Consider the following 11,858-nt stretch of genomic DNA (forward strand, 5'->3'; position numbering starts at 1 on the left):
GCGGGTGTGTATCAGGAGGAGGTGAGGCGGTGTGTGTATCAGGAGGAGGTGAGGCAATGTGTGTGTCATGAGGAGGTGACAGTGTGTGTATCAGAGGAGATGAGGTGGTGTGTGTATCAGGAGGAGGTGAGGCGGTGTGTGTTATCAGGAGGAGGTGAGGCGGTGTGTGTATCAGGAGGAGGTGAGGCAGTGTGTGTATCAGGAGGAGGTGCCAGGCGGTGTGTGTATCAGGAGGAGGTGAGGCGGTGTGTGTATCAGGAGGAGATGAGGCGGTGTGTGTGTGTTTGTGTGAGTGAGTGAGCATGCATCTGCTTATAGCATGTATAGTTCCAGCTCATTCGACTGACTGAATATGGGTACACTCCGATCCCACTGTTACCATAGTCAGTGTAATTTTCCTACAATCCACATGTAATGGCTATAACCTTCTCTCTCTGTGTAGGCTGATGGTGTGTGTGACAGTGGGGCCCCGCTGGGTTCTAAGGCCCCTATCTGGATCCCAGACCTGAGGGCCACAATGTGTATGGTCTGTACCTGTGAGTTCACCCTCACCTGGAGACGACACCACTGCCGAGCCTGCGGGAAGGTAAGGAAAGGACAAGGGCCCTAGTTTACAATGGTTCACTACTATACTCCGTAGGGTGTGTGTGTGTGCGTGCGTGCGTATGTGTGTGAGTGTGTGTGTGTAGTGGTTTTCTCACTCACTGTGTGTGTATTGCAGGTTGTGTGTCAGACATGCTCGTCCAATAAGTTCTATCTAGAGTACTTGAAGAACCAGCCGGCTCGTGTGTGTGACCACTGCTTCGTCAAGCTACAGGAGAACAGTATGCGTCTTTTACATGAATACATATGAAATATTAAAGTCATTTAGCTATTTAAAATATTAAAGATGGAATGAATTGAAGTTAAGTCATGATTTTAAACCCTGTATTGTTTGTTATTGTGAATTCAGTATGTATGTCAGAGGGTGCTTTGTGTTCGTRTGTTTCCTAGGTGACCGTGTTGCTTCTGGGGCGCTGTCTCCTACTGGCAGATCTGGGGGATTCTCTTTCTCCAGGAAACAGAAGAAGATCCCAGCTGCTCTCAAAGAGGTGTCTGCAAACACAGAGAACTCCTCCATGAGTGGCTACCTACAGAGGTCAAAGGGCAACAAGAAGCAATGGAAGAGGCTATGGTTCGTCATCAAGAACAAAGTCCTGTACACCTACGCCGCCAGCGAGGTAACACACCTACGCCACTCTAGTCACAAACACACATTTGTGCATTATGCCGGTGKGTGTGGGTGTGGGTGTGTGTATGTGGGTGTGTGACATGTGTACCTCTCTCCAGGATGTAGCTGCTCTAGAGAGCCAGCCTCTGCTAGGCTTCTTCCTGCGGGAGGAGAAGTGTGGCCCTTTCCAGAAGCTGCAGTTTAAACTGTACCACAAAAACACCCTGTTCTATATCTTCAAGGCTGACGACATCCCCACTGCACAGAGGTAATGGAAATTCCCTTTGGTTTAGGGATCAATAGAGTATTCATCAATCAGGAGGGGACCACGCTGTAACTCCGGAGTGTGGGAGGGTGAAAGCATTCATATAGTTATTTTATCAATATAACGTTTATTGATGAGGGTTTTTTTTCTTCCCAGGTGCCAATGCAATAAAGTTCATGTTGTGTTTCTCAATTTTCTCTCAGGTGGATTGAGGCTTTCCAGGAGGCCATGATTCTTTAACACCTAAACCAGTCAGCTCATGTCCTTCCCCTGGAGCCAGTGGACACGGACACCTTTTGATCCTTGACCTCTAGACACATGTCAGGGGTCAGCAGCTCAGGAAGCACTCCCCACACCCCGACCCATGCTACCCCGAGCCCTGATGAACCGGTCCGGCTGCCTGCCAGGAGACCCCAGAGTCCCAGTGGTGTGAAGAACAGACATCATTGTCTTTCTAGTGAAAATATGGAAATATGGACTTTGTGTCAGCTCTACATTACATTCATTGTAAATGTTGGGATCCGTTGAAAGTTTGCCCTTGGTCAAACCACCATGCTTCCAGTGGAGCTCTGAGGTTATGGGTGTGTTGAGCCTCACAGGCTGCATATCTATCTGCTCTKGATCTTAGATGGAACCGTTATGTGTCACAGCTGTGGGTCAAAGGTCATGTCCTGAAGCGTGTGTGTGTGGAAGTGTTAACAKAATTATTGTCTGTGGACAGCCTGCTACCTTATACAGGGGTTCCCACGGTTCACAAAAAGCCTTGAAAGTCATTGAAAAGGATTTGACTTAAATTGCTATTGATTTACATTATCCTTGAAAAGTTCAAGGATTTTGTTATTTGGGGGGGGGGGGTGTAACATATTGTAAGAAAAGTTTAAACTCAAATATTGATGAATTATGGAAATTGGAATGGTGATTAGAGTGGGAACCTTGCATGATGGGATGGATACCAGTTACAAAGAAGGGTGAGAAAGCAGTGTATTCTCTCTGAGTAGGGAARCTTCTCTGGTGCACTGCTAGTGGTTGGATTCAACTGTGAAAAAACAGGGTGCCACAGAGACACAGGAGATAAGCATTTTGCTCCTTAGAAATATAGCAAAATTATGGGGGTCGTTTTATATTGTTATTCTCTGTTAGGCTTAACTCAGTACATCTACCACATGTATAATGCAGTATACTGGATAAAACTGGAAATGGCATAATGTCAATATTTTACTACACAACCTATAGAACAAATGCATTTTAAAGAGTATTTGTTAGACTCAGAAGCGGTGCTTGGGCAATATGTAGAATTGGGAGAGTAAAATGTACCTTTTTTTGGTAAAAGTCGAGAGCTAATATTTATATAGAACTGTACATTTCTCACTGTCCATAATTATGTGATTTTAGAAATATGATTTATTTGATAACAGATACTATCTTTGTTACTTTTGTAATAAGAAGTAGCTACCTTTTTTATTGTATGCCATGATGGTTGTAAAAGCACGTGTTGTAACAATGCCTCACTAGTTTGTTTTAAACTGGCACAACAGACTTGTTGGATTCATTAGGAGGAATCTTTTAATCCAGGCCTCATTTGTATAATTTTTTTATTGAATAATTTAAAGTGGACAGATTACAAAATAATGTTTGTCTTTTGAGCTAGACGTGGCATGAAGAATGAAATGTATCCCTTAGGAAATGCTCAGTATCAATAAAGCAACATCCAGACAGTGCCTTAAATATGCTCAATTATCTTGTAATAATATAGATACAGAAAACGTTATTTAATTATGTGGTGCATTGTTTCATTGATTATTCATTTGAATTAGGATATTCTATTATCACAGTGACTACTTTGGCCGGCCCATCTGACATTAAACAGTGTAAATATCCATTATGTATTTAAATTGAAAATTGTTTAGAATTTACATTTAGTACTTCAAATGTACTAATCAGGTTGCACTACTACACCATTGTGGCAGTTGGCCTTATGGGAAATGAAGTTTATCACACAGAGAAGCATTAGGGATAACTCAAAACAGATAATATTTTATAGTGACTAAATGTCCCTCCATTCTTAAACACAATCACTATAGTATCCATAGTATCTCGTCTGTAAATAATATTTCTGCAGAACTGTCAGGCACCACTTTTTAATAAAACCTCTGAAAGTGACTTTGCGTCTTGGCCTAATTTCATGCTTTGAGACATCAAGGGACGAGGGAGTTAATACATCTTTCAGCCTCAGATTACTGTCACTGAGTTATTTTATTGCATAGTGCTGATTGATGTGTGGGTGCATGCATCTCTTTGTGGGTGTGGATCCTTGCATGTGTGTGTGTTTGAGGCGCGAGCGTGTGTGTGTGTGTTTAAGTTTGACACTGATAAAGAAGTCTTCCTCGGCTGTCTTATTTCTGCTTTGAGCTCAGTGATCAAAGCACTGTGTTGAGGGAGATAAGAGTATTTTAAAATATGACTCATATTTACCCCCAACTCCAACGTTCACTCTCTGTGGGTTTACTCAGCTCCTTTCTTCCTCTGAATAAGATAATTCTGCATATGTACAGTGCCTTCAGAAAGTATTCATACCCCTTGACTTATTCCACATTTTGTTGTGTTACAGCCTGAATTTAAAATTGATGAAATAGATTTTGTTTCTCTCATTCATCTACACACAATACCCATAACGATAAAGTGAAAACGTTTTTAGAAATGTTGGGAAATGTATTTAAAATGAAATACAGAAATATTGCATTTATATGTGTATTCATACCCCTGAGTCAATACATAATAGAATCACCTTTGGCAGCGATTACAGCTGTAAGTCTTTCTGGGTAAGTCTCTAAGAGCTTTGCACACCTAGATTGTACAATATTTGCACATTATTCTTTTTTAAATTCTTCGAGCTCTGTCAAGTTGGTTGTTGATCATTGCTAGACAGCCATTTTCAAGTCTTGCCATAGATTATCAAGCCGGTTTAAGTCAAAACTGTAACTAGGCCACTCAGGAACATTCAATGTCGTATTGGTAAGCAACTTGTCTTTTAGGTTATTGTCCTGCTGTCCTGTGGTGTATTGCGTGTAGGCCAGTGACACAACATCTGTAACACAACAAAATGTGGAAAAAGTTAAGGGCCGTGAATTTGTCTCCCAGTTTCTGTTGGAAAACAGACTGAAACATGTTTTCCACTAGGATTTTGCCTGTGCTTAGCTCTATTCTATTTCTTTGCCGATGACATGTATACCCATAACATGCTGTAGCCACCGTCATGCTTAAAAAATATGAATAGTGGTAAATTTCTTTGCCAAATTTTTTGCAGTTTTACTTTAGTGACTTATTGCAAACACCTGTATCTTTGAAGTGACTGGGTGTATTGATACACCATCCAAAGTGTAATTCATAACTACACCATGTTCAATGGGTATTCAATGTCTGCTTTTTTATTTTATTTATACCCATCTACCAATAGGTGCCCTTCTTTGCAAGGAATTGGAAAACCTCCCTGGACTTTGTGGTTAAATCTGTTTGAAATTCACTGCTCGATTGAGGGACAGTGTGGTGTACAGAGATGAGGTAGTCATTAACAAATCATGTTAAACACTATTATTGCACACAGATTGAGTCCATGCAATTTATTATGTGACTTTTTAAGCACAATTTTACTCCTGAACTTAGGCTTGCCATAACAAAGGGATTGAATACTTATTGACGCAGACATTCAATTTGTACAAATTTCTAAAAACATAATTCCACTTTCACATTGTGGTGTATTGCGATTATCAAGCCGGTTTAAGTCAAAACTGTAACTAGGCCACTCAGGAACATTCAATGTTGTATTGGTAAGCAACGAGTCTTTTATGTTATTGTCCTGCTGTCCTGTGGTGTATTGTGTGTAGGCCAGTGACACAATATCTGTAACACAACAAAATGTGTAAAAAGTTAAGGGGTGTGAATCATTTCTGAAGACACTGTATGAAAGTATTTTTTAAATGTATTACTATTATCCATATTTTGGTAGCATTTTATTATAACTAAGCAGCATGTCATTACATGTAGCTTCTAAAGATACTTGAAACAGGACAGATAGCTTCTTGAATTTCTCTATAATATAGTCATCACATTTTGCTCCCAAGTAAGAGACACTTGAGACAAGACTGTTAGCGTGGTTACATTATTATTATTATTATTTTAACAATAGGTTACCCGGCTTGTCGTCAAATTGTTTCTAATATTGAGACACTTCAAAATGGACAGTTAGGTGGTAGCATTTTCTTACTACGGTTTACTTTACTCATTTACTGTCATCACAGAACAGAAGAGAAACAGCGCATGAAACCGCTTGAAATGCTGTTCATTGACTACTGTTAGACTTGAAACAATGGGCGGAACTATTGTGGACCGGGAAGCGTTTCAGCCGGAAAGTACAACTGTGTCCGTTACCCAAATCAGTCCCGTCTAAAAATGGCGGAGTATATACATGTCGTTCGAAGGGCTTTGGGACAGTTAGGAGGTCACGGTGGTGTGAAAGGCTTATTTGTTCAGTTATTCAGGTCAGTATAAGAGCGATATAATGTGCTTTGTAATCTATAGAGATGGTTGTCATTACTTTCAATGCATTTACTCGAGATAAATAAGTATGTCCCCGGTCGATAGGCAACCTGCTAACACGAACTACCTACTTAGTTAACTACTGTAGCTGGCTAAATTGGTAAACAAACGGACTCACTGCTCTGTTTAAACGCTGTTTTAAGGCTACTTGATTATGTGATCTCTGACCTGTATCCGGTCTGACAAATTAGACATAGTGCTAGTGGGTGGACTAATGGACTAGCCAGCTAACGTTAGTTATCTAACTTGTGGTGACTGTGTTTTTGTTACAGGGCAAATGATGTGAAAACGGGAGCGCTGATTGGCGTGGACAAGTATGGAAACAAGTACTTTGAGGACACACGCTACTTTTTTGGTAAGGTTGAACAGAACTAAACCTCAGCTCACATGACCAGTAATGGCCTTAGGCTATGTACTGCAGTGCCAATTATCATATCTCTGAATGTAGTCAGCAAATGTTATATTTTACATATGGAGTTGATTGGTCAGCCTGTGGGAAAATCAAGTAGTAGAAAAGTGTGGTAGAGAGGTCTGTTCAAAGACCTGTAGTGTACTCAGAGTAACACCTCTCCTTGTCAGGTCGTCACCGCTGGGTGATCTACACGACAGAGATGAATGGAAAGAACACCATGTGGGAGGTGGATGGCAGCATGGTGCCCGCTGAATGGTAAATACATCTTACTTGGTTTGACACAGGTGGCGTTGCCTCTATCTCAGTGACTGGGCCATTGCCATGTTGGAGATACTGGCCTTTATAGTAAAATTGCTGGCCTAATGTTCTGAATATGGAATTGTAACAGATCTGGGTGGAACTCATTGAGTTGATGTACTGGTGTCTTAATTGTGTTTTTACCGTCTACGAACCTTCTATTGATGAACTAGCCTATTGATTAAATGAGTACCTGATTCTAACTCCATATCTTAAATCTCCTCAGGCATCGCTGGCTGCACTGTATGACAGACAACCCCCCCACCACACACCCCCCTACACCGAAGAAGTTCCTGGCGGAGGTCCACCAGTTCAACGTGAGTGGTTCGGCCCAGGCGTATGTGCCCTACTCCACCACCCGCAAGAAGATCCACGAGTGGGTGCCCCCAAAGGCTCAGTGACCCTGCTGTGACCTGACCTTCAACTTCTGACCTTGTTCTGTAAATGAGTGTGATTTCCTGTGTGTGCGTTCACCAGCACATCTTCGCTTCTAAATAAAATCTAATCTATATGGACACTGGTGATGACTCAGTCCTTATGTGTGAAACTGTGGGCTGTTATGTCACTAGTGACTAGTTGGCTGACTAATGACCAGCTCTCCATGAGTCTGACATAAAAATGTTAGCAACATGAGTTTGTTTGAGAGGTTTTTTAAGACTGACTGAGACTGGCCCATTGTTGAGGGGCAGGTTATGAGGTAATGTTTCTCTGAGGGTGTTAGATGGTCTGATTTGTGTGTGTGTGTTGCAGACAGCAGGATATTGCTGAGCTGAGAAAAGGCTGCAGTATTTCACATGGGGGTACTAGGAGCATGTCTGTGCTGACTGGTTATCAGATGACTATCACATCAGGGTGATATTGTGGGCAGGGTGTTGTCACATTCACACAGGCAGACAGACACTCCCAGCTCCAGTCCCTCTGTCCTCTCGGGGATTCTGCTGTGCTATGAGAGGTGAGTTAACTTCTTGGCTTGTGGCCCATTCTGGACTATTGACTAAAGTTGTAWGTTCTATCACARCCATTTGCAATATATAAGAGCAGTGTTTCTCAATCCAGTACCAATCTGTCCGTTGGCAGACAATTCTCTACTGTAAATGAAGTTAAGGCCATAGTTTGACTATCCTTGGTGTTGCAGAAAATAAATACTCTATTAGTCCCTGCTGAATCTTTTCATATGGCGTTTAAGTAGATATTTTTCTACATTGGAAAAATTGCAGAGTTTATCTACTTGTAGGTGTCATAGCTATTGTACTGTAGTCTGTACCTTTAGTAAGGACATTCATATTTTCAGAAGCAGCTTGGTTACTCAGGGTTTATCGGTATGCTAATGCTGCCTTTGCTTCCAGTGGTCTGGGCTGTTAGATGAGAAGGTTTACGCTGTCAACGCTATTCGGCCGTGGGGTCAGTGAGGAGGCAGAGGATGAGGTCAGTCTCTCTWTCCCTTTATATGGCTGTTTGAATCATTTTTAAACCCCTCGCTGAAGTGACATGGCTGGATAGGTGAAACCCTCATAAATATCCACCATCCCAATTGTGTTAGTGGTCAGTGGTTACTTCAAGGGAGAGAGGAAGGAAGGATGCATGTTTAAGGTCCAATGCCTTATCTCAATGTAACATAATTTCTGGGTAACATTTAAGTACCATACTGTGATTGTTTTCAATTAAAATGTTAAAAAATAAACAAAAATAGCTGATTTTCTTAGATATAAAAAAAGTATACTTTTTTTTGTGGGGGGGCCCAACCACCATTCCCCCTCGTCAGAGGACAAAAATAAACTTTGTTTTTACAGCTTTTTATTTAGTTGTATTTCCTCACCCCTCAGCTACTCTCAGTCCATCCCACCTATCTCCGTGACCCCACCCCTCAGCTACTCTCAGTCCATCCCACCTATCTCCGTGACCCCACACCTCCAGTACTCCACAGTCCATCCACCTATCTCCTGTGACCCCACCCCTCAGTACTCTCAGTCCATCCACCTATCTCCGTGACCCCACACTCAGCTACTCACAGTCATCCCACCTATTCTCTGTGACCCACCCCTCAGCTACTCCAGTCCATCCCACCTATCTCCGTGACCCACAACCTCAGCTACTCAAGTCCATCCCCTATCTCTGTGACCCCACCCCTCAGATACTCTCAGTCCATCCCACCTATCTCCGTAAACCGCCCTCTTCTGATTTCCATGTGCCATATGTTTTTCAACTGTGCTGTGATGTTTCACATGCATTCTGAACCTGTCTAATCGCATAGTATTGTAAGATAAATATTTTTACTCAAAGTATTATTATATTGTTGATTGATTGACAATGGTTGTCTAAATCTCCCAACAGTGTTMATTTGAGATAAATGTTGTGATTTTTCWGCCATTCCTGAACCTGTGACCAGAAACATGAAAAATAGCTTCTTAGCAAAGATCWATTTCTCAAACAAGAATTTTGCAAGGACTCTCTAGGAGTGGTCTGAGTTGGGAGGGGAACAATTTAAACTAGCTGTTATTGGCAGAGAGGTTTGGAACTATAGTCCTTATTGGTCTATTAACTAATTTACGRACTGGTGATGTCACCAGGCAGGCCAAAACTGCATCCCACCAAAGCAGGCTGAAATTTCAGCTCTTACACTAAMATTATCATARTTTTCACAATTTCACMGTTTTTTTTCAACCTCATGGTGTGGAAATATATATAAAACACAGAAAGATCACATTTTTGACTGCACTGGGTCTTTAAAGAGTTATTGGAAAGGTGCCACACCATTTTCCCCTTTCTGCTTTCTGTCAATGTCAGGAAGACCGGTAATGACTGATCCATCCACCTGGGGTCACTGTGTCCCCTGATATAGTCGGCATTCCACTCACACCTCAGCTATATCATAATTACATCGAATTCGTACGAAATTCATGAGCACTTGGCTTTTGAGCATGTAAATGGCTGTTGTTGAATAGCTCTTTGTTGATGTGAAATAACATTGCCACAAGTCAGCAGTTCCAGGTGTTGCAATATATCCAGCTACCTCTGACTAGAATGCGACCGGCTTTCGTTTGGAAGCCAGTCACATAGGCACCAGGACGGGGACCGGGGGACAATCTCATAAAGATCCCGAGTAATCTTTTGGCGCCTTGCAGCGGAGCTTTATCGCCTTGACTGGAAGGTGTTTGAACTAACTGGAGCGTTTAAATGTGTTTCCAACTTCACTGTCTCTCAGTGGGTTGAAGCTCCYGGTGCTTAAGGTCTAAGGGATTAGTATAGAGGGCTTAGGGTTTATTGGAACCTGCTGTAAAGTAACACAGGTCTGCCATGTTTGGTTGGTTAGGTTTAGTGTGTGTAGGATATCAGAGCTGTGTCGCTGGTGTTTCAGCTAGTGTCTCTGAGTCATTTGTGTAAATGGAGTAAAATGGCATCTGGTTTAAGTGAGAGGACTTGTACTGCCATGGCGATACTTCCTTGTGGCTAATTATAAGGTCAGTGAACACTCAACACATCTCTCATCTCACTCTCCATTTTCCCTCTGCAACTCTCTCTCTCTCTCTCTCTCTCTCTCTCTCTCTCTCTATTTGTGTGTGTATGTATAATGAGGTGGCAGCTGTGTTGGTGGTGATGCCAGCTGAGCACCAGAGGGAATATAAGGGCTCATTTTAGAGCAGGTGCATCCCTCTCCCCTCTGCCCCCTGGTACCCTCATCCCTCTGCCCCCTGGTACCCTCATCCCTCTCCCCTCACCACCTGTCTGTCTGTCCCCATTCTATCCCTTCTGAGCAAACTCCCTCTTTTCTTTCCCTCTCCCTCTGTTTCTGCTACATTTCCTTATCACCCTTATACTCTCCTTCCTCCTACACTCCTCATTTTGTCTCTTCTGTTCTTCCTTCTGTCCATATCGTATTCATATCTGTATTCCTCTGGAGAGTATAAGGGTGATAAGGAAATGTAGCAGAAACAGAGGGAGCACAGTGCTGTAAAAATACCTCTGGCCCTGTTCTGTTCACCTCCCCTGTGTGTCACAGCTCTTAATGGGCTCAGAGAGACAGAGAGAGAAAGAGAGTGAAAAAGACACACTGAATGGTTCTCAGAAACAAATAGGCTTAGCCTTAGTGAATGATAGTTAGGGGGTATATTTGAATATGTGTGGCAGTGGGAGCAGAGCCCAGTTGCGTTGAGACACACACACACACACAAACACACACACACGCACACACACACACACAGAGGCCCGGGCCGGCTGTTATCTAGGGGTGTGCAGATTAACGGCTCTGTCTGAATGTATTCACCACTGAGACAGAGCAGGGGGAGGGGGGAGGGACTACTTCACTAACTTTACCAACTCTATCCCAACAGCAGTATATGGAGGTCCTGTATTCCCTCCCTCCCTCTCCTAACCTGTAGGACATCCCTACTACCTCTCAGCCTGTTGKTCTGGTTGCTGACTCCTGATTGGCCTTAGAGGTAATAAATGAATGCCGTGGTGAAGCGTGCCCGGGCGGGCCAAGGAGGGAGGGTGATACGAATCAGAGACCTCAGGTGCGGGGTGGGGGCTGGTTACTGCCTTATAAGGGTGACTCTCCCACCCCTCAGGAACTCAGGAACAGGGCAGAACCATGCARAACGGAACAGTACAGAATAGACTGCTGAACGCACCTCAGGACAGGACAGAACAAGACAGCGGACTGACAGCAGTTCAGTAGTGCCTGGTGCGGAAGGGAACGGGCTCAGAGTGTGTGTGTGTGTGTAGAAATCAAAGATTACACCATTATGCAGGATGTGCTTGGAGGGGGGGGTTGTTCATGAACACACGACACACAATGGGATGAGATACACACACACACACAGCGAGCAGGGCGAGGGGCCGTTCTTGCGCAGATGAAGAGGCCCACATGCAGGAAGCCCGAATTGCGGGCTGCATGATGCACACTCACATCACATCAGCACAAACTACGAGTCGACACTAGCTCGATTCCACCATCACAACCACACTGACTACACATTGTTGGGACTGTCTGTCAAAAGTGCGCACCTCTCTCACAAAGGGAGAGTGAGGTAGAGCGAGAGTGAGAGGGGGGCACACAACCCACCACGACACACACACACACA

General features: G+C 43.2%; 2 protein-coding genes across 2 annotated transcripts; both read left to right on the forward strand.

Moving 5' to 3' along the window:
- Positions 1 to 24: 24 nt before the first annotated feature.
- On the forward strand, positions 25 to 3,635 carry LOC112074075 (FYVE, RhoGEF and PH domain-containing protein 6-like). The gene is made up of 5 exons (XM_024141296.2): positions 25 to 586; positions 722 to 824; positions 994 to 1,220; positions 1,330 to 1,478; positions 1,679 to 3,635. The coding sequence occupies exons 1-5, from the start codon at positions 518 to 520 to the stop codon at positions 1,713 to 1,715; spliced, it is 585 nt and encodes a 194-aa protein (XP_023997064.1). The 5' UTR covers positions 25 to 517; the 3' UTR covers positions 1,716 to 3,635.
- Positions 3,636 to 5,892: 2,257 nt separating this feature from the next.
- Positions 5,893 to 7,292, forward strand: LOC112074076 (NADH dehydrogenase [ubiquinone] 1 alpha subcomplex subunit 12). The gene is made up of 4 exons (XM_024141297.2): positions 5,893 to 6,010; positions 6,341 to 6,423; positions 6,648 to 6,735; positions 7,004 to 7,292. Exons 1-4 carry the CDS (start codon positions 5,922 to 5,924, stop codon positions 7,176 to 7,178), a joined length of 435 nt encoding a protein of 144 aa, XP_023997065.1. The 5' UTR covers positions 5,893 to 5,921; the 3' UTR covers positions 7,179 to 7,292.
- Positions 7,293 to 11,858: the final 4,566 nt, after the last annotated feature.

The sequence above is a fragment of the Salvelinus sp. IW2-2015 genome, unplaced genomic scaffold (genome assembly GCF_002910315.2).
Source record: "Salvelinus sp. IW2-2015 unplaced genomic scaffold, ASM291031v2 Un_scaffold2485, whole genome shotgun sequence".
NCBI lineage: Eukaryota > Metazoa > Chordata > Actinopteri > Salmoniformes > Salmonidae > Salvelinus > Salvelinus sp. IW2-2015.

Coding starts and splice junctions, on each gene's coding strand:
- LOC112074075 (XM_024141296.2), top strand. CDS start 518: ATGTGTATGGTCTGTACCTGTGAGTTCACCCTCACCTGGAGACGACAC. Junction 1,221..1,329: donor ACACCTACGCCGCCAGCGAG/GTAACACACCTA, acceptor ACCTCTCTCCAG/GATGTAGCTGCTCTAGAGAG. Junction 1,479..1,678: donor GACATCCCCACTGCACAGAG/GTAATGGAAATT, acceptor ATTTTCTCTCAG/GTGGATTGAGGCTTTCCAGG.
- LOC112074076 (XM_024141297.2), top strand. CDS start 5,922: ATGGCGGAGTATATACATGTCGTTCGAAGGGCTTTGGGACAGTTAGGA. Junction 6,011..6,340: donor TTATTTGTTCAGTTATTCAG/GTCAGTATAAGA, acceptor TTTTTGTTACAG/GGCAAATGATGTGAAAACGG. Junction 6,424..6,647: donor GGACACACGCTACTTTTTTG/GTAAGGTTGAAC, acceptor TCTCCTTGTCAG/GTCGTCACCGCTGGGTGATC.